The sequence below is a fragment of the Thunnus albacares genome, chromosome 1, assembly GCF_914725855.1.
Source record: "Thunnus albacares chromosome 1, fThuAlb1.1, whole genome shotgun sequence".
Lineage (NCBI taxonomy): Eukaryota > Metazoa > Chordata > Actinopteri > Scombriformes > Scombridae > Thunnus > Thunnus albacares.
In genome coordinates, this window is record NC_058106.1 from 30,038,359 (window position 1) to 30,064,374 (window position 26,016).

Here is a 26,016-nt window from a genome sequence, read left to right on the forward strand (position 1 = left end):
CTATCATCTACGTTAATTTTTGACTAAAAGTTACTTTTTTGTAAATGTTGTAATAACTCGATTTTCATGATTTAGACCTTATTCATCATGCAAAAACAAAAATGCTAATTAATCAAATGAATTCAAAATATTGCCCAGCCCTGCGCAGAAGCATTGTGAACAGTACTCTATGCTCAAGGAAACTACAGTGAATAATTATGTCACTGTTTCAGAGTTACCATGTAAGGTACCCCATGGAGTTTTTGGCCACTAGTCATGTTCTGGAGCAATGTTTTACAAGTGGGCCCCTGTTTTGTTTGTATTGCTCAGGCACACAAGAATGCACATACATGTAGGCGACAAAAAGACATATGCGTGCTGCTGAATGATAGTTGTGAGCAGTTAAGTGCAAAGAAATGTTAGTAACCCGCTAACTGAGGCAGTGAAGAAGATTATAATTTAACAAACATGGATTTAAACGATGCAAAAATCAACTTGCAAATGTGACTTGCACAGAATGGAAACATGACTTTCTTTGTTTGATTAAGATTCCCTTCATATCTATATTGCCCACCACTATTGGCCAAATAAAGCTTTGATATCTGCCATTATCCGACAACATCCGGCCTTTAAAACATTTACTGCCCTGAGTGTCTGTTGGTTCTAGTTTAATGTTGATGTGATGGAGATGGTTATGGGTGGCGCTACGAGTGAAGAAAGAAAGTTAGTCACAAGTGAAGGAACTCTTGTGAGTAACATGTGAGTGTGTGTGGTTGTGTGTGTGTGGGGATTACAAGAGGTTAGAGTGGGCTGAAATGAAAGTCATTTAGTGCCACACCCCATATAGACTGCTGGCATTTGGGTTAATCATCAAAGACCTGTTTGAGAGCAGCAGACCCTGTGGTGCCAGCTGCCTGCCATTAAAAAAAAATCTCTGATCACTGGCTAAATTTTCACACACATAACAATTTGATTATGGTCAACCATCATTGGAGTTGGCTGATTCTTAGATTAAGAAGGATACATGAGTTTTCTTACGGACTGTACTATTAATATTGTAGTGTAGTCTAATGCAGTTAACGACTGAAGATGTACCTCCAGATTAATGACGCAGTTTCTCCTCACACTGATGTTTTTGTTACAATACTAGTGTGATGTGGCTATCTTTGTGCAAATATTTTTGGAGTAAAACTTTGCTAAGATCTTGAAGCGATGGGCGTTAATTTGTTTCATAGAGAGGATTTGCACATGGCAGCACAACGGAAGGGAGACTTAAGCGTCGTACCAACAGGACATCAGACACGGTAGATCATGTGTCAAGGATTGGGAATTGTTTAGATTTGATCAGGTTCTGGTTCCTGTCACATCCAAATAAAAAAGAAACCAGAATATGTCAAAAGCAGATTTAATCTGCAAAAAACAGTACGTTTTCATAAATTACGTTTTGTCACAATACTACTTTCATTGCATGACATTTAATAGAGGTACAACTGAAGTAGGATGTTTATATTAAAAATGCCAATCATACAAATAATACTACAGTATATCTTAGGGCGATTATTGTTACTTTTTCTATTAGTATAATCCCATTAACTTGATAATAAACATTTGGTGTTTCCATGGTCTTACCTAACTCACATTCCTGCCTTGACTACGTGACTAATCATATGATTATGATATTATTGTGCATGTAACTCGGTTATTGTGGGAACATTATTTACTACATCCTCACTTCTGTAACTTGAGGTCATTTCTTTTGTCTCATACCTCCATGAAGATCAGAGTAAAGGATTAACATCCTGAGAAAACAGCACTGCTGACCATTGTAAACACCAGCTCTGTATCGAATAAGGATTGAATGTCTTGCTCAGGTTCAAATCAACAAGGTGGTTCCTTTGAATCTTGGGTCATCGAGGTGAAGTCTGACATAACTACTGAGAAAAAATATTTAGTTTGGTATTATGAAAAGATGAAAGATGGTCCTCATTTTCTGTACAATTCATGTTTTGTAATAATTTGTCATCAGTCTATTATAGCTGCTCAGTTTTTTTTCTACATGACTATCCACTCGAATTATAACTTACTTGTAGTGGTCATTGCATTTCTATTAAGGTGTCAATTAAGAGTGACATTTTTATGTCGGGATAATTGAATGTTCCATAACATTGTAGTCATTTTCAAAGTAGAAGACACTTAGTAAAAGTCGTCACCAAGTCCAACTTGTAAGACTTGTTTGAATGTCTTTGGTATGATACTTTCTATTAGGATTCATAGTATACCTCTCTACCTGGCAAAGAGCCAATTTGGGTTTGAAATGGCTGTATTTTACAGTGTTGTGAAACAAAAATCAATTAGGATTCATAACCATAAAACAAATGACTTCCAAATACGGTGTGTTAAATATCCTGGAAAGGGTCTAGTATTAATCTTAATGCATATTGTCTTTACTTTTACTTTCATCATCGTCATCACTATGATACTCAAGACTCATTGTGGTGAGTTTGCTGAAGCTTGTTCCTTCAATTAGTGGTTTACAGGCGTGTTTTGCAGGTTGCTGTTAACTGTAGCATTGATTGTCTAATTGCCTCTGGTTGACTGATCTGCCAGTTACATTAATTTCAGAGCAAATGCTTCCTTTAGTTCAGCTCAGTTTAGTTTTATTATCATTTTCACATATCTGCATTTTTACATAAATTGAAGCAAAATGTTGTTCCTCAGGAACCACAGTGCAACACTGAACAGACGTAAGGACTCGTGCAAAATAATAAATAGGTGCAAGAAACAAAATATTAATACTTTTATATGTTCGTTAGCAGCTCGCTCAGCTGTAAAACATCAAAATGTTTGAGAAGAAATAGCTGTCTGCCCGCACCACCATACTGTTGCATGTGTTTAGTAAATGAGAGGTTACTACCAGTATATTTTATGGTCCTGAGTATCACTCTGTCAGCAGGTTGCTGGAGCTCCATGTTTGTTAGCTGTTGATGTTTTAGTTTTTACAACTTCTGCTTTTGGACTTGACCTTGAATTGTTTTCCTGAAGTTCAGGCTTGTTTTTATTTCTCAGCAACTCCCTTGTCATTTAGTTCGTACACGATTTCAAAGGCAAACTAAGGCTGACCATAGCAGCCAGTCATTTAGCTTGGTAAGCCTTTTTTGGTGACAGGTTAAACACTCACCTAATGAGAAACGTCCCTTAGGCAAAGACACACCACGGTGTAATGAAAGGGGTAAATCAAGGATAAAGCATTCATTCAGGTATTTGTCGACTCTCCAATTTAGACAGCCCTGTGTTTGGCCCTTGATTATATTACAGCTTCTGGCAGCATAATGTGACTCACAGGCTTAACAGTAACATGACTACTTATTAAATCTGTATCAGAAAACAACGCTGATGTTGCTGCTGCTCAGGGCACAACAGGCCTCATACTAATATCAGTTGAGTTGTGTCAGGTTTGCCATTCTGGTGGGGCACCCTCACCTCTCTTAAGACTGTGTTATCCTCCACTTTTCAGATCTCAGGATTTTGGACTTAAAACTCCCTTTCATTTGTAAGGGGAGCTTGTCTGCATATTTCCCTGCTTCTTTGTGCTCCTGATCAGCCTGTTCTTCTGTCTTCTCCCCCCGTGGGCATGCGCCTTGCGGACGAAATTTAAGAGCCTCCCTCGCCTTTGAAGGGGTGTTATTTTACAAAATAGAGTGCAGGGCTGGGAGGTGTTGATGAGGGTGGACAAGAGGAGGCAGATGGAGCTGGACTCTATTGTCGGGAAGTAGAAACAACTCTGATTTTAAGGTTGTTTTTAACAAAAAGAAGGTGTGAATGGAGCTGAGAGAAAGGAGCATGATAACTATCTGATGTTTTCAGTTGTGTATTTGCATTTAGTGATAAGATCATGAAGTTGCTGAAATAGTCTGCAGATGAGCCAAACACAAGTTACAAAAATGGGTCATTAAATGGTGAAGTGTTGAAGTTAGAACTATGATAGTAGTAGAAGTTGTTTTCTGTCACTTGTCACTTGGTTTGCTGCAATTTTATAAGAAAATGGAATAAGGTTGGGATTCAGTGTTTTTGATGTCCATAATCACAGTAATAATTAGGGCTGCAAGTAACAAGTATTTTCATTATTGATTACCTAATATATGTTGATTATTTTCTTGATTAATCAATTAGTCATTTGGTCTATAAAATGTCAATCACGGTCACCCATTGACCAAGCTGATGTCCCCAAATGTCTTATTTTGTACAGACCAACAGTCCACAACCCAAAAGACATTCAGTTTACTGTCACAGTAGATTAAAGACACCAGAAAATATTTACATTTACAAAGCTGGAAACAGATAATCTTGAATTTTTTCTTCAAAAATTATTTTAAAAGATTGATTGATTCATTTTCTCTCAATCAACTTATCGATTAACCTACTAATCGTTGCAGCTGTAGCCATAATGCTTAAATTAATGCATAATTCTTTATTTTTGTTATCAGGTGATCAGTTGATTGTGGTGTCTTGCTTCCAAAAAAGAAGAATCAGAACATAGACAAAATGCCCAATCAAACTTGATGAAATGACACCAATTTTTTTTATGTGTGATAAAAACCAAAACCATCATGAACACTAATGAATTTGTTCAATCTCCCACTGGCATTCAACAGATAGCATGCTGAGGCTTTTAAAAGTTGTGAGCGCCTGTGGCTCTATGTAGAGCTCTGCAATGGTTCCCTGCTGCGATTTCAACCCCAGCGCTGTACACAGCTTGCTTCCAGTTTTCCCATAAATTCCCATAAATTCTGTTAGAAAAGTACAGCAATACAGTACAGTATACAGTAGTACTGGGCGGTATAAATTTGTATCACGGTATTTTTTAAGATCCAGGCGGTTTCACGGTATATCGCAGGGTTTTTTTTGCATGACTGGTTTATAGTGGTTTATTCTACTGTCAGGAGTAAATAGAATTTACATGAATCGCTTTAAAAGTTTGTTTCTGAGTCTGAATGAAAGTAAACTCAGGAACTAGCCACCTGTAGCAGTATTATGGCTAACTGCATTGAGATCGCAGTGATTAAATATTTTGCTGCCTATTGAAGAGTTACAGTAATTATTTAAGCTATTAAATAATAGCTACTGTTATGGTCACATATGAAAAATTCATATCATATGGTAAATTAGATGAGATCATTGTGTAGGACAAATGTCTGATGCAGAAACAAAGCCTTATCCTTTTGTGAGATTTTTCAAAATTGAGAATTGCACTTGGTTTTAAACGTGAATATTGTGGACATATATGTCTCTTAGCCCATGGCAACGATAGCAGCGCAAACTGTGGTCTACATCTGAGACGGCTTTCACATAATCAGAGAAATCGCATCTGAACAAAATGTCTGCTAAAGTTGAACCAGTGTGTCTAAAACTGTAGCATTGCGGCAAGATGAGAAGTTTGTTGAGTTATAAAATAAGCATCACAATTGGGTGGAAACTTGAATGTTTGCAGCCTCCTAAGGCTCTCAATACCAACTGCACGTAATCAAGTAGGAAGCAAGTTTCGGTTCTGATGTTTAGACACCCAGCAGGCGTTCTTAACCCTCTGCTGCTGGGGGTGAGAGGGTTTTGGATTTGAAAAATCCTCTTTTCCTCCCTGCCTCTTTTTCAAAATATGCATTTTAATTTGCTTTCTGAGTTTGAGTTGGTTTAGACTGAATGTTTCATTTTAGTTAATCTTCGGTCAGACTTTTCCTATCTTCTCTGACAAGCGCCTGTCAGACTAAATTACTGGTCTGCTTGCTGCCCTGTCAGGAAGATGTTCATGCTATACAATGGAGCAAAGACTGCTGTCACACATGAACACAATGGAGCAAAGACTGCTGTCACACATGAGCACAAGAGATGAAACAGTAGCCAATTTTATCACTCAAAAAACATTTTTCCCTATTCATCCAGAACAGTGAAATGTACAGTCATAAATATTGCTGTGTGGTGTGTGACTCCACAGAAGATTTCATTTATGAAATGACATTACACAGAATAAGACACATTGTCCTTTTTATACAGTTATATATGTATATACCAACTTAGTTTAACTTGTGTAGAAATACAAAGAGGTTAAGTTTTAATCTGTGCTTTCAGATGAGCTTTTTATGTTTTATTGACTGAAAGGGCAACTGTCAAGCTTCAAGTAAATTAAAGTCTTATGCCGTTTGCAAGCCTTTCTTGCAAAGATGTTAAAGAGAAGGGGAGATGGTAAATGTCTTGGTATGAATAATAATTTAAAGCCCTGCTAGTGGCCCCATAGAAGCTGTAATGTTAAACAAAGCCCACATAAACACAGAAAAAGCCATGTTGTCATCTACATGAGGTGTTTACATCTTGTAAGGGTTCATATCTTTTATGCAAAGTTGACATTTTGGCTTGATTGTAGAGCAAGAGGAAAACTACTCATGCAGCGTCCTCAATGAAAAGTGTTTATTGTCTATAAAATGTCACTGTAATCTGCCTGTTAGATTTTCATTGTTTTTAGAGCACAAGTGGAAATTTTGGCCAGATGGTGGCTGGAGGGAAAACTCTCAGGGGGGTCAGCAAAGTCATTAGGGGAACATGAATACCGATATCAAATTTCATGACAATCTGGATAGTAGTTGTTGATATCTCGATTGGACTAAAGAACCAATTGAGAAATATTTTTCTGCAGAATTCAGCATTTTTTCCTTTTTTAAGTAGTAAAGTAGTCTCACTGCATTTGTTCACGTTGACATTTTACTTATATTCACTGTAGGAGGCGAACTCTCAGACAGGATCAGCGGAAGTTTGTTTAAAGCTGGATGTGGTGCTGGCTGTAGGTGGTAGCGTGACGGTCTGTTTTTTTAGGATTAACGTCTGGCTCCATGGGGGCAGCCATGAGGTCATCTCAGCAGTGTTATCCGTCTGCGCTCCCATGCCGTGCCTGCGACGCCCTGCAGGAAGCAGAGAGCTCACTCTGTGTAACATCCCCCAGGGAGCGTACATGTGTCGGTTTGTGGTGGTACTATACATGTGTGTCTTTGTTTGTATATTGTTTGTTTGTCATGTGTGATTAAATGGACCATGCGTTCCACAGACTATGTGTAATGTGAATTGTGTGTGTGTGTGTGTGTGTGTGTGTGTGTGCAAAGGTTAGTGATGGAGAAATGTTGGGAGGCTGGCATGTGATGGGGGCTTATTGACTGACTTTGGTTGGGCTGCAGCTGACATCAGCTCAAACACACACACACACACACACACACACACACACACACACACACACACACACACGCACACACACAGAGACCTGCACCCACATACTGTATGTACAGTCAGGCATGCTGAGCAACGAGAACACAAAGATTTTGCTGATGAGAGACAACCTGCTGTGAAATAGCTCAGACTAAGCCTCATCAAGCTGTGCTTCGTGTGCTTCGTGTGTGTGTGTGTGTGTGTGTGTGTGTGTGTTTCTGTCTCTCTGTCTCTCTGCAGATTAGACAAGTGTCTCTGCTTTATCTGAAACATGAAGTCAATAACGATTGGGGGAAGTTCTGACACTTTTGCAAAAGTCATAGTGGCTTCTGTTGTACAGAAAAAAGACAGCATGTGGCGGCTACATTCACATTACAAGCTGAAGTGGCCCAAATATCAGATCTACAGATCTGGTCTAAGCATATGTGGTTCATATATGATCTCTGCCTACGCGACCGCTGTCAGATTGGAATTCATGTGGGTTTTTTTAATGCTTCACTTCTCTGCACATGTGCATATTGCCTGTTGTCATCATTCAGTGTCGGAGCCTCACATCCTGGTAAAAGTAAACATGGAGGAAAGCAACAACAGTGATGGGGGGGCAGCTAGCAGCAGATCCTTCTCATTCTCATGTTCATCATCTGTATTGTCTGCCAACACAACAAATAATCCTGGACATTTATGTAAAAATTGATGGTAACCATCAACACAAAACGGTCGGATTTGACAAAAAAAATCAGAATGAAGTATTAAGGCCTGTAATGTGAACATAGCCACAGAGCCTTGTTTATGTTTAGTGTAGTCTACAGCAAAATGTCATCACTGGTTCACAACTAAATCTCATTTGAGGTTTCTCAGTCTTTTCACTCTTAAAGTTGTACTGGCACTGAAAAATAAAACACAGACATTAAAATCTTACAATCTTAATCTCAATATTTTTTGCATCGTATGTTTTTAGTTACAGTTACAGTTGTTTTTTTTTACACTGTCAGCTTTTTTTTCAGTGTCACTGGTTTTCAGTTTCAACTTCTGGGCCTACATTACCCAGTATGCCTTGCAGTCCGACGAAGATTGGATATCCGAGGACGGCATCATGGTGGAGATTTTGAACCAGACTGTTGTAATTTTCACGCTAAGATTTAATATTTTTTTTCAGGCGAGTAAATAACCATGTAGATTCCCATTATGTGGTCAGTCTATCCAAATAATTTTTTGGAGATGTGAGAAGCTGCTGACCGGGTGAGAACAGCCAGTCATCTCGCAGCAGCAGCCCAAATCCTGCGTCATCATCCCGGTCACACCAAAACAGTGACAGAAAGTTAAAAATGAAAAACAGAAAGTTGAAACTGAAAACCAGTGACACTGGGAAAAAAAAAAGACAGACATGAAGGAAAAATCTGATGATTGACATTGAAAAACACATAATGCAAAAAATATCAAAATAAAATAAGATAAGATTTTTATTAATTTGTGTAATGGCCGTGTTTTATTTTTCATCTGAGCTTTTTTCAGTGCCAATACAACTTTTTTTTTAAATACAAGTGTTTTAATGCCAATGTTTCCTTTCTCAGTTCAGAGTTTGTTTTCAATGCCAAATTTTATTTTTAATGCCAAATCTGTCTGCCAAAGTCTATTTTTACTGCCTTGGCTTTGTTTCACTGACTGTGATGTTTTTTTCTGATTCGAGACGGCTTTTCTAAAGGTGCATTTACAATATGTTGGCCTGAAAGCTTTTGGAGAGGTGGATGGAGAATTTTGCACTCAGAGCTGCTTACTCAGAGCTCGGTCATAGTAAAGAAAAGGTGGAGCACTTGCTGGAGGGACAAGCTCGTACCTGCTTGTACTTACCTGATCTTTATCTTGCATCATGGGAGTCGAGTCTCATTTACCAGGAATTTAATTGCCTCCCTCTTATCTCTACAGCAGCTCAAATGACATTTTATAATAATACAATTTGTTTATTTTAGTATTTGTAATTCATTTCTTTACATAATTTTACTCATTTGATGTCTTTACATGTAAGATCTAACAGATGTGACTGTATGGAAAACATTTTCTTTGTGTTTGTTGGAATGCAGTGTGTTGCATAACTTGTGGTTATGGCAATTTTATAACCTGACTTACCACACAGCAAATGAAAGGGTTTTTTTTTTTTTTTTAATGGCATTGAGCAACCTTTATTTAATACATTCCATCAAATCTTTTTGTTTTGAGTATAAACATTTTTTCTGAAGCCCTTTCCTTTTGACCAACCCTCCACTCGCATTCCTCTCCCTGCCCGTGCGTGTGTGACGACTTGTGAGTGCTGGCCAAACAAGCATCATCACCAGTATTTGTGCCCAAGTACCGGCATGCCCCAAGAGTTCCTCGATTAACCAAATACGGTCATGGAAGACCAAAGACTCCCGTGGTGTTTTCCCTTATATTGCCTGATCATTTTCTTGAGGTGAGATCAAAACAGCAGCCTTCATTCTTCCTAACGTTCCCTTTAGCCTCGTTAAGTACTGTTAGGAGTATAAACACGGGTGGCAGACACTCCAATTTATCTGTCTATGTCTCTGTTTCTCCTCCTTCCTCAGTGTATATTACCTTATGGTTTATCATGTGTGCCCTATATTTAATTTCATTTAATTTATTAGGATCCCCATTAGTTTCATCATAACAGGGGCTATATCACTCTGTATGAGTATATTGTCATGGAAAACATGCACAGAGATCAGCTGGTGGCACTGAAAATGCTAATTTTAAGGTGTTTTAAAATCTAATTGTCCTTTTAAGATCACTGCCTTGTTAATCTGCTGTAGCTTTCCTACATTAGTGACCTAAATAGTTCCTGACTAGCTGATTGGAAATCATTTTATAGCCCCCACGGCTCTCTGTCTGCCCTATTCTTTTCTTTTATCTTCACATCATCAGCTGGAATAATATCAGCCATACCAGCAGCCATCTACAGCCAAACCCAATAACTACGCTTGTTTTTCATTCTCCTGCTGGGGCACATTGTTATTTCAACGATGGCCATTAAAATGTGTCAGCTAAGCTGCTGACATTTTACAGACAAAGGGTACTTTAGCTGTAGAACTGGTGCCTTATAACAATGAATCATTGTGAGATGGATTTAGTTATTTTCAAAATCCAGTGGCAACAGATTTTCTCACAACACTGCATCTTTCTAAGATTCTGTGAAACATTTCGTTTGTTTACTGCATTTAGATCCATTTTTTTATTGACCTTTTCAAGAAAGTGGTGATTTTTGGAAGTGGTAAGTGACACCGATCTGCGTCCAAAGTCCAAACCTATTCTTAGATTACATATAAATGTAAGTATATATGCAATATACTTAGTGTCCGAAATTAACAACCACTAAGCGCCAAATGCGGGTAGATTTTCCGTTTGGCAGGTAAATCTTGAAAGGCTATCCGCCCCACCAGTGGGTAAATATTTGTACCAAAATAGTCGTGTAATAAAATATCTGGCATGATGGCTTGGTGGAAATTACACGCAGCACCATATGTGTGTTTTATTCATGTCTAATTCATCTTCACTGATTGAACATTCAATCTCCCAAGTTGTTTTGTCTAATAAATTGTCTAGAAATCATCTTTCTCTCCCCTCTCTTTCATATTAACATAGATGAACTATGTTAAGATTCACTGACAGATTTGTCAGCATCAGAACTTAGCGAATCGTGTATTTTGCCAATCCGGGTGTCAGAACTCAAAGTAACGTGAACCGATGTGCCCAAATTGTTTTGTCTAATAAATTGTCAGAAAATGGTGAAAAATGTGTGTTATAATTTGCCAGATGTCTTGTTTTGTGCGACCAACAGTCAAAAACGACTGTTTATTGTCATGTATGACAAAGAAAATCACTAAATCATCACATTTGAGGAGCTGGAAGCAGAATGATTTTGTCATTTTTGCTTAAAAAATGACTGAAACAATTATTTGATTTCAAAATACTTGCTGATTTCCTATCGATCGACTAATCAATTAATCGTTGCAGCTCTAATTCACACACTCACATGTGCAGCAAAATGCTCACACTGTAAATGCTGTAAAAGCTTTGTAACACTAGCAGGCTGAGTTGGACAAAACGCAGAGTAAGGCTGCAACTAACAATTATTTTCATTATTGATTAATCTGTTGATTATTTTCTTGATAAATCAATCAGTTATTTGGTCTCTAAAATGTCAGAAAATGAAGACAAACGTCTATCATGGTTTCCCAAAGCCCCTGATGCAACCTAGAATATCTTGTCTACAACCCAAAGATATTCAGTTTATTATCATAGAGGCCTAAAAAAATTCACATTTAAGAAGATGGAACCAGAGAAAAATTACTCAAAATGATAATCGATTACCAAAATAGTTGTCAGTTAATTTTCTGTCACTCAACTAGTCATTGCAGCTCTACAGTAACATACTCTAAAGGAAAGATCAGCATTTGATTTTACTGTAGCCGTTTTATTTCAGTTGATATAGATTCCTAAAAAGATGGCTGAATCTGCCTCGATGGGATATCCTCTATTCATTGTTTTTACGTAACATCATGATTTAAAGGACCACTATGTAGGATTTAGTGGCATCTAGTGTTGAGGTCGCAGCTCGTTCTAAACTAATGAAAACTCAACAATTCTCATTTTCATGTGATTAAACACTAATTAAAACTTACTTATGAAAATATATTCTGTCTCTGCCAATAGATCCCCATAAATCCTACACACTTGTCCTTTAACACTATGAAACTGGAAACTGGGAGGCTCATCTTCTTGCAGTGGAAAACATATGAACTTACTCTGTGCATTACAATGTCATCATGTCTTCTTAGTGAATTCTCTCTTATTTTATCTTTATCATTTTGACTTCAGAAACATGCAGTGCTTTTAAATAATCTAGCAAATGTGTTTCCTTTTAAGGTCCTCTTGAAGACATGTAGTTTTTCTCTTTAAAGATAAAACAGTCCTTTAGTAGTAATTGCACACTATTCTTGAATAAGCTTTAAAGCTCTGATAAAACACATTATGGGTATAATCCACTAAATCCATTTGGGATAAAGGCAGTAAAGATAAGATGGTATCATCTCAGGAAAGGTTTTGTTCCGATTCAACTATTTATTTATTTATTTTGAGATATCTACAACTGATAGTGGACCATATTTACAGATCTCTCATGAATGACAGTCAAGTCTTTCAGAAACCGCCCTGTTTTTTTTATGATCCTCTGGAGACAGTCTTCACTCGGGAGAGTTGGCAGGGGCAAAGTTCAAATGGTTTGGGCAGCTGATCTTTCAGCCTGGCAGCGGGTGTCGGAAGTAGGAGAAAATAGCAAGGAAAAGCATTGCCCCCTGGGTCATAAGTCATCTAAAATGGTGTGACCCAGCAGCTGGACAGACTAGTCTCCATGTTTGATTCAATCGCTACACAAGTGAAGATTTCCTAAAACAGGCCAACAGGAAAATAGCAATGTTCCACTTTAACAGAACGTGTTCCTGTGTTGTCAACAGGCCCAGCCTCAACTGAACTATTGTAAAACAGACCTTTGTTATCAGTCATTATCAGGTTGTGAGGGTAGCCTGCTCTTGGCAGATTTACACACTGTGCATGATTTTATTCTATTTTCTTTAGAATTGACCTTATTGCCTTACGTACTTTGAGAGATATATTCAGTACTTCTGTTTCTCTTCAAAAGGGCACTCAGTTATTTTGTGGTCTATATTTATACTTAACATAGGTCAATGTCTAAAGATTTGTTTTCACTTTGAGATTAGTTTTCTATTGATTACTGTCATAGAAGCCCAATTAATGTACATTTACACTGATTTAATGTCAGAAAACATGAAAAAGTCATCAAAAAAGAAAAAAGTTAAATGATTTTTATAGGCACTTGTATATCATCCAGCTCTGTACCATGATAAGAGTATAATCATATGATAGATACTGGTTGAATCTGGAATTTTGGTTATTGTAATATATAAAATGTTCTTGTTTTCAAAGACTGCATTCCAGTCAACTGATACAGTTTGACTTTTCTCACTGAGTTTCTCACTGAGTTGAAATAATATTAAATGAATTACTGCTAGACCTTGGAGTCCACAGACTGTACCTTCAGTTCACTTTCATGACCACATAGCTAAGCTGGTGGAATTTGGTTCTGGTACAGCGTGTAACAGCACAATTCCATCAATACCATTACACAGACAAGAATCACAAAGCCACAATCGGAAATCACTAACACACACACATCACAACAGTTCTGTGCAGACTGACTGGACAATGAACTGGATTAGTTGGGTCTGAGATGATTTGATGTGCTCTCTTTACTGTTCCTTTTTGTTATAGGGATTTATTGCTGTGATTTTAGATGTCTTATTGAAAATCTGCTGTCTTTTGTGAGTTTGTCTCTCTGAATTGTTGTACAAGACTGTTATAGATGATGTCATCCATCCATCCATCCATCCATCATCTAATATTAAATATTGTACCAGTGCACCCATTGCACCCAGCATGTTTTCCCATTACTAAAATAATATTGTGATATTTTATTTTTGTCAATATCACCATCACTCACTAATTGGTCCTTGTGTCGAGGTCTGTAAGCCAATACATGCTGGGGCAAACCTCCACAATTATGTCATTGCATCTGATACAGAGACCCAGAACGCACCTCTCAAAACTTAAAAATTGGCAATCTGTGACCATGCCAGCTGCGCAGGACACATGTTTGATGATTGTGTTGTTGGTTCGTGTCATGCCCGACCCAGTTTCTTCTTCCTCTGCCTCTGGCCATCAAACATATCTTTAAAGACAAGAAAAGCAAAACAACAGACGTGCTGTACAGTGATGACATTAGTTTTAACAAATAAGTGTAACGTGTCTTATCCAGCTTTCAGTAGCAGCTCGTGAAAGTATGTACACATTCATTGTGGCGAACAGGTCACACACAGCCGAAAGGGATAATGGTGCACCAGTTGGTGCAGGGACTATGCTGACCCCTTATATCAGATTTTAATGTTTTTTCTCATAAATTTGCAATTAGCTTGCAACATCATTTATAATATAAATTAGCGTTAATCCCTCTAGAGAGTATGTATTAGTGTGACTACTGAAGTATTGACAATGCAAAGAGACGAGGGACTCTCCTGAATACAAAGAGTAACCACTCAAGAAGACCAGTGATCACCTAGGAGACACACAGGCTTTGAAAGGGAGCTGTCATTTTCCTGTTTACCACCAGAGGGTGTGTATGTCTGTCAGGCCTCTTGCATCCAGTCCACACTCTGCCCAGCAAGAGTGGTCCTGTGTTTAGCAGCTACCAAGATATGCAGCGAGTGCCTTATGTACATACCAAAAACAGGGTGCCTCTTTCCTCTGGACACCTGGCCTGAACCATCATTGGGGGCTTGTCCTGCTCCTAGAGGGTCTTTGACTCTAAAGCATCAACTTACCTGTCATATATCGACATATTGATTGCAGGAATGCTGTATCTTGTCACTTTCTCACCTCTCCGCTTGTTTTACACGTTTTGTTCATCTCACACATTCGGTCTCTTTCTCTCCTCCCCCACCCTTTTCCATCTCTGCCCCTGAGGGGTTTCACTTCCACACGACATGCCCAGACAGTTGCACAGTCCGCCACTTCATGCACAAGTCTGTGCTCACAGATTAGTAGGGGGGTGAGATTGAGGGGGGTGGAGAGTGTAAAACTGCTACCGCTAACAACAGTCCCAAAAAAAATCCCTGCTGGTTGTTTGAAGGTGGCAGTAGGAAGAAAGGAGTTGTAATTATTTATCAACCACCCACTGAATTAATATTAGATGCTGTCAACTCCTCAGCACTTATTTTAGGACTGATTGACTCAGAAAACAAAATATGTTTTCAGGTAATCAACCCTCTTGCTTTAGTCTTCACTTGTTTCTTAATAGATAACCACTCTGGCCATGTTGGGTAACAGCTGTGGCTCACATAATTTCTAGAGATTTCTGTGGCACTGTTGCTGGTATGTGGGCTTGCTCTTATGGCTCTCATTAACGCTGACGCAGCTAGAGTTTTGGCTTTTCACTGCCAGGTTATATTGCACCAATAAATCAGCATGTCACTGAGATATTCAAACTGCATGCAGCTATGATAATGTCACAAACGGGTATCTCTGAGGATAGAATATAAAAATATAAACTGGTGATTGGTGCCCTGTTTGGGCTTGGTCACAAGCCAAAGGTAATGATTTTGTGCTTGGTGTTGAAAAGTGATCGGGGTCGTCAAGACATCTCTTCTTTCACCTATAGTTTGTTTGAAGTGGTTTAAATCAAATCTTGTTTGTGTATTTTTCGTAGTATTTGGTATGTTTTAATAATTGTCTAATAAGTCATAGCGTACATTATAAATAAACTTAATTAGCATTCAGATGAGCTGTTAGTTAGACAAAGTTTAATCCTTTAAAGCAGCTGTACAAGCAGAATATTATTAACTCTATTTCAGTTGTTAAGACAAGCTTTGGATGTCATGATGTCATTGCTCTGGTATATTTTATGAGTGTTGCAAAAATGATTAAGTTTACTGTTGTTTCTTGTCAATTACAAGATAATCATTATTTCTTTTCTCTCACCCTATCTGGTTACAGTAACACTGCACCAGTAATTGTTGTGTAAACTAGTTTATTAGACATTATTTACCATAAATATTATGAATGTTTTTTAACAGGAAATTATATTTTATTGTCTCTCACACTATCAGCACTGATGATAATGGCGTACACATGCAGTTAAGGTACTCTGCCATGTTCTGCATCTGTTGTTATGTTTTTAAATGCTATGGTGTAAGCACAGTATAAAAATGGGAAGATGCAACCTAGTTTAGACAGTAATGGTATACTTTGTGATTTGTAATGTTAGAAATCCAGATTGAGTTTTTGGTATGCTCCTGTGCTGTTGTTAAATCAGCCAGATTAAGGGCATTGAGATACTTGGGTCAGAAAACGCTGTTTGTTTCCTTGTTTTAGGATTTGAAGGGGACATAACATGCAGGAATATCTTTGCATGATTTACAGTTAAAACAAACTCTGTATTTATTTCATACTGGTCCTTCATGCAGCCCTTCAGTTTAGCCACCTTAAGGTTCCCCCTCTCGATGAGTCCACTCTATCCTGACTGGCCAGCTTCCAGAAGCTGCCCCTGGGCAGACTTCCAGTGGCTTGGGAGGCTCCATAAACAAACAATAGTATTCGGTTTTCAATTCTTTTTCCCGTTCTTTATTCGAAATATAAACTTTTTGAATACATCCATACATGTTTGAATCCAAATTTGTTCCGAAATATGTGAGTGGACAACACAAACAACCTTAGCAACAAAGGTGAGAACAGACAGCCATCTGTCACATACACCAACAATCTACAGTATATAAATGACAGAAAATCACAAAAGCGTGATACGTCTCCTTGAAACATCTTTTTATCCTTCATTTCAAGTATCAAATGAAAGAAGTTGTACATAGGGCCTACTGTAAAAGGTCTCCTCTTCCAAATGTCTATCTAGTCCTCCCATAAAATGTCAAAGATTGACATTTCATGACATAATGTCTCTTCAAAGATGTCTCCTGCGATAACTATCATTCCCCACTGTCATAATCTTATGAAACCATATCAGTGACTGCAGTCTGGCAATGGACACCAGTGTCATTTAACATATTGGCATATAGCTTTATGTTTTGGTCTTGGCCTCAGTCTTATCAGATGACCAGTTAGATATTTCTTGCGCGATGATTTCATCTGTCAGGACATCGGAGACCCATTAGTCTGGCCAGGGGCTGAAGAGAGGCAGGAAACTTAGGTGTTGGAAAGAATTACAGCTTGTAGAAAGCGATGGAAAACCTGAAGTGAAGATGACAGGAGTCTGTGCCTGAAATATTATCAGAGACCAAGAATAATGTGTGTGGAAAGGTAAAGGCCAAACTTGGCTCATAGTGTCAGGTGATGTTTTGTCCCTAAGGTCACTGTGTTTTAAAAATAGAAAGTTTAGGTAGCATTTTCGTTGTTGCACGCAGCTAGGGGCTGAATATATCTTTCATTCCATCATCAGCACGGCTCTTCAGACGTCACATCACCAAGGATGCAGTGTAACTACACTACTTTTGGTGCTTGATGGAAAATGATCAGAACAATCTAGTTAAGGATCAAAGCTCAAGCTTGATCTTAGAAATACTGGTTTGACAAGACAATCCCAACATAAGACGAACTTACTACCTTATGACCCATGACACCTGAGCAAACTCTGACTGATGAAGACCATGTGATACAACTGAAAGCGGTTACAGCTCTTGGGGAAAGGGAAGCATTGTAAAATCAGATTGAATTGGCAGCTAGTTTATTTATTGTAAGTTTCACAATCATTTTAGCAAATAATATTAAAGATCCCCTCCGGACATGTTTAAAGACATATAAAAACACTCTGCTTTAAATAATAATTTGTCTGATATGATTTTTCTACAAAAAAAGGTCAATTACCTTGTTAAAAATTCTTAATTACATCTATTCCTTTCCCCCCATTGAAAAATGCAGAATCTATAAAAATGATTTAGTTTAAACTACAATATATCTCTTATACTTCACTGAGAACATACATAAACATACAAATAAAGTAACAATTAGCAAAACACATTTGTTAGTGACTTTAGGGTCAGTGAGGGCCTGTGAGTTGCTAAAACAAATAAATAAATGTCAAGAAAAGATTATTCCTAATTTAGAGTTTTTTCAAAGGTCTACCTGTCTAACAGAAAAAAGTATCTAATCTAAATAAACTGCTCTGCACTTACCTATTTAAAACAAAACATGATTTAAAACATATTTAAAACAAAGTAAACACCCCTACTCCCTACTTATTTTGGTTTTGACATTTTGGTTACTGGTTTCACATGCAGTACATTGATTAAAAAAAATTATGTTCATAATCATAATTTTACGATCTAACTTCAAAATGAGTAAAAACAAAATGTTCGTTAAAAAATTCACTATGTATTGAAATCAGTAATTTACGTGAAAGTACAAAATATTTACGTGGTTGAATTTGTAATCATTATTTCATCACGGTTTCCTCCCAGTGCTTGAAAGTAAAGCTGGGAGATTCATTGACGTCATGATATGAAACTAGATATCATCATGTGTTGCAGTTCTCATCTTTCCTGGTCTCAAAGGCTGCATTACAGTTTAGTAATTCAAGTTCAGATCCTTTCACTGCTCAGAGTAAAAAGATTTATGGACGTCATATTCACAAACGAAATGTTTTTCTCCAGGACCGTATGAATCACATTTAATTTGGACTAAATATTTTTAAAAGTCATAAATATGACAAAATTATCCTTGTTAAACCCATCATGGTATCCGATTGTGTCAATATCACCAGCTCTCCTTGAAAGTGAGTGACTACTGCAGTGGGAACTCTTGCTTGCTAACAGTCCTATTATTAACTAGTACATAAACAGATTCCCAAACAAATACACACACACACACACACACACAAGCACACCCATGAGAGATATTTACGTGACTGATGTACAGTATGCCGCGTGGCTAGGTGCCATTTTGGCGCCTTTGTCTCCATGCGAGGGTGAGCAGCTTTCGTAAGTTGACACCTACTTCTTCATATGACATGTCATGTGGAGGAGGTCTTTTTGCATGTTTGTGGATATCAGTGCTGCTCTGTTAACGCCAGTCTGGCAGCGGACAGTAACTCGAGCCCACAAGGAGCTGATGCAGTGTGTAAATTAAACGGGTCCCCCCCCCTAAACCTTCTTCATTGCATCGCTGTTATTTACCTTTTTTTTTTTTCTTGTGATGATTTACATAATAAAAGTGAAAGTTGTACTTTTGCAGTGTTTGCCATGTTGGTTGTAAGTGAAGAGGCAGCGTAGTTGTTTGTGGTGGGGCTGCAGTCTCAGACAGCTGGTTGTAAAAAGGCTGACATCTAACCTTGCTACCGTGCAGCTAGGATCAGGGGGCTTTGGAGGCGCACCACCCTGTTTAGATGGATGGGTTAACAGCAGCGTTTGGCCCACCACTGTCCTGTAAGGGTCAGTGCCAAGATCACTTAAAATGTGCAAACCATAATCCCCCTCTGACATTAATATTTTCAGATGGAGGCAAGCAGGGAGCATGGTTGGGGGTGGCAATGTAAGCAAGGACTTTTTGGCTGGCCTTGTTTCATGCTGGCAGTGGTGATAGACACTAAAGCCATTACTCATCATGCAGGCATGTCCAGAATGTATTCTTAGCCCCTGTCTTCCTATCAGTCACTACAGAAAGGTTGGAGGGTCAAAAAAAAAAGAGGTAACCAGTCTGCAGGGCTGTCTGCACCACCGCTGTTTACCAGGGAGGGGGTGATATTTTAAACCTGGGAGAGCTCACATATTTACCCCACTGAGCCTGACTGACCTTGCCATTTGGTGGGGTGAAGACGCTTGAGACCACTGAGAGAGACGAGAAGAGGGGAAAGAGAGAGAGAGAAGCTCTTTAGTTCAGCTTGATAAGCAAGTAGCTTGCAGCTTTTGCAGATAGAAAACAGTCCAGAGACGAAGAGGAGTATCAAAAGAAAAAGAAGACAGAACAGATGATTTGAAGATAAAGGCGAGAGTAGAGGGGAAGACACTTGGTGGAGGTGAGAGGTAGCCAGGCTGAGCTGACTTTCCCCCAGAGGGGGAGTTGCAGTTGCCGGCCAGGGCAGGTCCCAGGGCTGGCAGGGCTGGCCCTACTGCTTCTCCACCTCCATTCCTTCCTCCTCTTTCACTCCTCCTTCTTCTCCCTTAAACTATCAACTAAACTGCTGTGCAGTGATGAACTTACAGGCAGAGCCCGTGAGCAACACAGGAATGCTTAGAAAATCCTGCCAAATGAACTTCTCCTCAAGTGAGGAAAACTCCTAGTTGAGCCTTCCATTAGAGGACCTCCACTGCAATACAAACTGTCACCCTGTTGTCTTCTCACACATTTTTCTTCGCACTCACTGGTTGAGTGCACTGAGAGACTGAGGGTTCTTTTTATACACTTTGTTTTTCCTCTTATTTTTGCTTTTGTAAAACCGGAACACTGGCAACTTTTTCAGTAGCACGGTGCAAGGACCAGCTCCACTCACCCAAGATGAGCCGCTGGCTGAAATGCACCTCCATGCACTTTGTAGGTATTCATTATTGATGATTTCAGTTTGTCATTAAAAGTTTTGGGGGTTTTTTGCAGGTTACTGTTTATGTTCATGTGTTTTCATCTACCTATTGATTGAACTGAAAGCTGTGCTTCAACCAAGTGTTAATGCCGTGAAGGAATACTGCCTTGGGCAAATGGATCAATTGGGATAATTATCATTGGTGGATCAATTTGGTGGCTCAATAAGTGCTTCAGAACTACAGTGTTGTCAAAGTCATGTGCATATATTATTAATTTTTTATTAATCATTATTAATTAATTACAGTCTGTTGCTGTTGTGTACAAACATAATACGTAATTGCTTATGATTGAGGTTTTAAATTGTTTGCTTGTGTTCTCTGTTTATTTTGGACCTCCAGTTTGAAGTGCCCCACTTAAATGTGCTTCCCACAGACTCCTTTGTGCCTTAAGAGTAGTCTGTTCCCATGCTTGGTTTCCATCACTCATGGGCAGAGTGAAACTGCAGTACAAGGCATTCTTGGCACATTCCGTATTAACTCAGATTTGTTTTTGTATCACAAAAAATTGCATTTCTGTCATTCTTGCTAGTGGTTTTGTGTCAGAAATGGGCTTCATATGTCCCTGTTGTATTTACTAGTCAACTAAAATAATTTGAAAATAAATGCTGTTAAACTGAGTATGTATTTGCTAACATGTTTGTTTAACCATTTGGTTTAAGAAGTCTTGTTAAAGATGCTGTATGTCTGATTCATTATCATCATTGTCAGAACACAGACTGGAACAAGTATGACGATCGGCTGATGAAGGCGGTGGAACGCGGCGAGGTGGACAAGGTGGCCGCTGTTCTCGGCAAGAAGGGCATCATCCCCACTAAGCTCGATGTGGAGGGACGCTCTGCGTGAGTAAACACAGACACATACACACACACACATACACAAACAACACACATACATCCTTGTACAGTATGCACAGGCTTTTTTGAATATTTGCTAATCTAAACATGCTGAGCATCTCAAATTCCGAACATTGTAGCAGCCTCCCCACACAGATTCCTAACCCTCTTTCCCAGATAAAGCATCCTTAGATGGGAATTCCTTTGCAATTGGGTCACTTACTCAAAAATAGTTTTGCCTCTTACCTCCCTTTATGACATCAATAACAAGTCTCCCTGTCTGACCCTCCAAAAACAATTCTCCAAAAATTCTGGTAGCTATGGTACCTATTGCACATTTCAATCTTAACTCTTCATCCAGCTGCCCTGCATAAAATGGCATTGCAGTTGCATATTATTGTTTCCATTTTTGTATCCAGAAATTTCCCGTTTAGTGTCCATCTGCCTCTGGAGGTCATTGTGGGAGTTGGTATAAAGAATGTTTGCAGCCACTCGAGGCTTGACCACATTGGCCAGGGGTTGTTTGTATAGTCCCCACAGGAAATGACTCCCTACAAATTCAGATCAGATCCACTGCGGTGCTTGCAACATCTAGTAATACATTAAGGCCCAGCTGCAGGCTATTATCGGGATCAGTTGACATCTTGAAAGACCGTGTTTTATATGGTAGGATTTTTCAGTGGGAACCTCTGGTTTTAGGGGGTTTTGTACAAAGAGCTGGACTAACACCCTTCACTAGGTATTATTAGAAAAAGGCGAACAGAAGGATAGGGAGGGCGCGTGTGTGGGAGGTTGTGGAGGAAGGGAGTAGGTCAACCCATCTGAAGTATCTACAGGAAATTCTCTGATGTTGTATCTGGAACATCCAAGTGCACAGATATTGCAAGTTTCTCATACAGCCATTTTATGGTTCTAATAATGTTTGTAATAGCCACATCATTTGAAAACAATCAAATGAACTGTCAAAAAAAAAAAGCTGTTACTGTTTTCTTCCCTAAATTTAACCAGATTCCAACACCAGCATTTTGGGAAGCCAGGCGCCCTCAGTTTAATCCCAGATATATGAAGAAGTCGCTGGTCTCTGGCCTGTGCTTCAGGTTTATTTTGACAAAGGCTTAGTTAGGCATAAGCATATGGTTATAGAGCACCAGATCCCAGAAGCAAAAAGGTGCAGAGTATTTTCAGCAGGATGTGAAGTTCTCTCGTGGCACCACTGCACAGACCAGTGATTGTACACACGTGTGCATGTAAATACACACAATTATACACAGAACCTGATAAATGCCTGGTCTCATAATAAGGTGCTAGAATTCATCAGAACTAAATCCAGTACCCCGGCTGCCAATTCTAAAATGATAGACTAGAGGTGGTTGTACTCAAGCACAGTCACGCTCGTCATTTACTGCATATGTACAAACCAGAACTAGTTGACTATAAAATCAACACTTCGCACTTCCTTAACATTTATGCAAAGCTTTTGCCAAGCCTGCCCCAAAACAAAAAGTGAACCACAATTGCAACTCAGCAACTCTGCTTATAGTTCAGTGGGCCACACACAGACCAACACGTGTCAGTATGGCATCCTGGCCGCTGCAACAGCAAGCAAAGGAATGTCGAATGGCGATCCCTTGTTATCAAGGACCTCTGTGGGGAAACTTATTACAAACTGTTACCCCCAATATGTAATTTGGTTTGCCCTGGATTAGCCCCACTGTGTCCAGCTAATGAATTTAGCTCTAACTCTTCTATGGAGGCTACCAGCTGAGTAAACAGTTTATATCTCTGCTGTGGCATTAGCTGGATCCCAGTGAGGTAAGTACACTCACCACACCTGCTCATTCTGTGCAGTTGTGATAGCTAACTGACAAGGGCTTAGCAGCAAAAGAAATCCACCACTCGAGACAGTCACTCGTTTAGCCCTGCATCATGAAACTGGCACTGACTAAAGATACTGCTGCATGCCTATTGTTTGTTAGGATTAGCAGTGATGAATTTTTGCTCAAGTATCTTTTAAGAATAAAAATAGCATAAGTATGAGTTTCACAGTTGCGTGACTTTGATATGATGATATATTGAGGACATGCTGAGAATATACTTTTTATGACTTCTAATTTAAAGGACAAGTCTGTTTTTTTTATTATGTTTACTTTGTCTTTACTGATTATTTAATAGACCACATGTGAGTTTCTCAAAGGTGTATTTCCAAACCACAGCAGCCAGTCCATGCCATTCATTTTGTTGTAGAACCAAAAGTGAATGAAAGGCTGAACCTTGCTTGAGAAATGTTATCTATCCCAATCAGCATCAAAATGGTAGTACTGCTACTATACTATACATTTATGTGCCTTCTTTTGTCAAAAAACCGTACCTTGTGAGGCAGGTGGATTACAACATCACGAGATCATGTGAGAATCCATCTCGTCAGGCTTCAAGTTATGCGCTTGTGTCCGAACCACCGGTGGTTCAGACCAATCAGCATCCTATGAGGATTCTTGTGTGATCGAGTGATCTTGCAAATCCAGCTGCCTTGCAAGGTAAGATGGTTATAGATGGTAATAGACAGGTGGTTCATGCAATCACCTGCCAAGTATTTTTTTGAAATTGCCTGCCCTTTTCCAAACATTTTCCAAGGTTCTCAGATGGTTCTGTGTAACAAACCATCTGGTGCGACAGGTTACAAAAAACCTAGAAGACAAAAGATTAACAAACATGGACATCTTGAAAAGGTTCATGAGAGTTTGTTTTCTTTTAAGCTGCATTGATTGTTTTTTAGCCACTCAGGGGCAAATAACTTCAATATAGGCTGACAGACACATTATTTAAACATCCATCATGTCTACAATCCTGTTTCTGGACATCTGATGAATTTAAGTTCTTATTTCACTCCCCTGTTAACTCTGCTTTGGTCTCGACCAACTCCTGAGAAAGACATCTTAGCCTTTAGTTAGCTAGATGTTCAGCTGTCTTCACCAGATAGATGCTTTCTGCCTGTGTGCTGTTTGGTGCTGGTATAGTATGTAGTGGATTTATCAGAGATTATTCTTTGCAAACAGCACCCTTATGAGAGCAGTCAGACTGAATCATAAAGTAATGTTGGCTCTGTAGAGCTACAGGCTTGTGTGTTAATTGAATGAGGGTGACCCCTTTTACATCACGCATAGTAATTTGATTCAGTGTAAAGTTAGCCTTCTAGTTTTCTGCTTGTAATACATTTAACTACATTATCATTCCAAAATCAGAAAATGTCAACAAAAAATGGCATTTTACTTCCAGGTTGAGATGGAGCTCAGTTTATATGTAAATGTCAGGGTTTTACTATACAAAGCAAGCTATAGTCAGAGGTTCAGAGCATTATAAGTTCTTATCAGTGTTGGAACAAAGAAATATTTGAAGCTTCAGCAGGCACAGTGCTTTGACTGTTGTGCCTTTAGAGACACACATTATCATATATATAGTTCAGCTACCAGTATATACTCTCTGGTTTACTTTTCCCGGTCCGCTCTCTGAAAATAGCAACCATATCCTATAGACTGTCAACCTGAAAGCCGCCCAAGGAGCAGGTGTGAAGATGAAATGACATAGCTGAATGTGGTCTCTTAAAACTGGACCCATTAGTCTCTCAAAATGCATCTCTAACCATTTTACTGATGTCTGCAGCTGGGTAGCACTGTGTACCTCCACAGAGTAAATTCTTTGTATTCAGTCAGTGTTGGACATGTGCTGTTTGGTCCATTTGAGCATGCTGACCACTGTTATTACCATTTAATCTAATGAAGTGTGGACTATTTTGATTGCATGCAAGTCTCCTTGAGGGTCAGGGTAAAAAAAACAAATCTGTATTTCATTTGTTTCCACAGTTGCGATTACGTGATTTTCAGTCTAAAAGATCTTAGCAGCTGTTAGTTCTTTGTTATATGAATAAGAAATGATGAGTCGTGTGAGAGTGTGTGAATACTGAGAGTCCTGAGGAAATCCATTATCACTATCCACTACTATCTTTTCAGTATATTTGACATTGTTCAGAAGCATTTACCTTATGGAAAATGCTGTTGCTCATGAGCAGTTGCACTTGGCAAGTCACATCACCCATACCCCCCCCCCACTCGGATAGCTCTTTTCTGCTTCCTGTCTACCGTTTTCCCTGAGAGGTCAGGACCCTCCACTGCTCCCCAGGGAACCAGCATCTCCTGGCCATCAACACGGCTTTTAATACCCGCGCCAGTGTTGAGGTGGCAGCCTAGCTGTCTCCTTGGCAGATACCTCAGGGTTAGTGACAGACTGAGATTGGTTTACACACAAGTGCTTTGCAGACCTCCGTGGCTAGTGGCGGCAGTGCTGCAGTGGGTTAAATCAGAGAAGGGGAACAGGAATGTTTCCAGGCAAAGTGACGATTAAAGACATGTTGGCAAGTATGTGCCACCTGCTTAATTGACTAGGCAATTAAATATCAAATTTAAACAAAGCAATTGGACCACAAAGTCCGTTTAGTAGCTGTTCAGAGTTTCAGTGATAGCAGATTGAGTGCTCAGATGGAGTTTCTGAAAACTTTTTTGCTTAAAGTTGAGCTTCAAAGTTATTACTGCTGTTTCCAAGACAAGAATGAATTTTAAAACTAACCTGAATGAAATAAATCAGCTTATGTTGTTTGTTACCATACAGGCCACTACTTTTATCACACTATGCGAACAGACAGTGAAAAAACAGATGAAACTCTGCTGAATATTGTCATTGTGTAACACAAAGACTATTTTTAAACTTGA

The 26,016-nt window shown here is 38.9% G+C and overlaps 1 protein-coding gene across 3 annotated transcripts in view; it reads left to right on the plus strand.

Moving 5' to 3' along the window:
- Positions 1-26,016, plus strand: part of uacab (uveal autoantigen with coiled-coil domains and ankyrin repeats b) — a 52,244-nt gene that overhangs the window by 5,868 nt on the left and 20,360 nt on the right. For 2 of the 3 annotated variants that reach the window (XM_044354317.1, XM_044354323.1), the window contains exon 2: positions 21,132-21,262. In XM_044354317.1, coding sequence (XP_044210252.1) covers positions 21,132-21,262 — 131 coding nt within the window. Of the gene's footprint in view, positions 1-19,632; positions 20,377-21,131; positions 21,263-26,016 lie in introns of those variants that run through there. The other variant, XM_044354332.1, reaches the window with a different exon arrangement.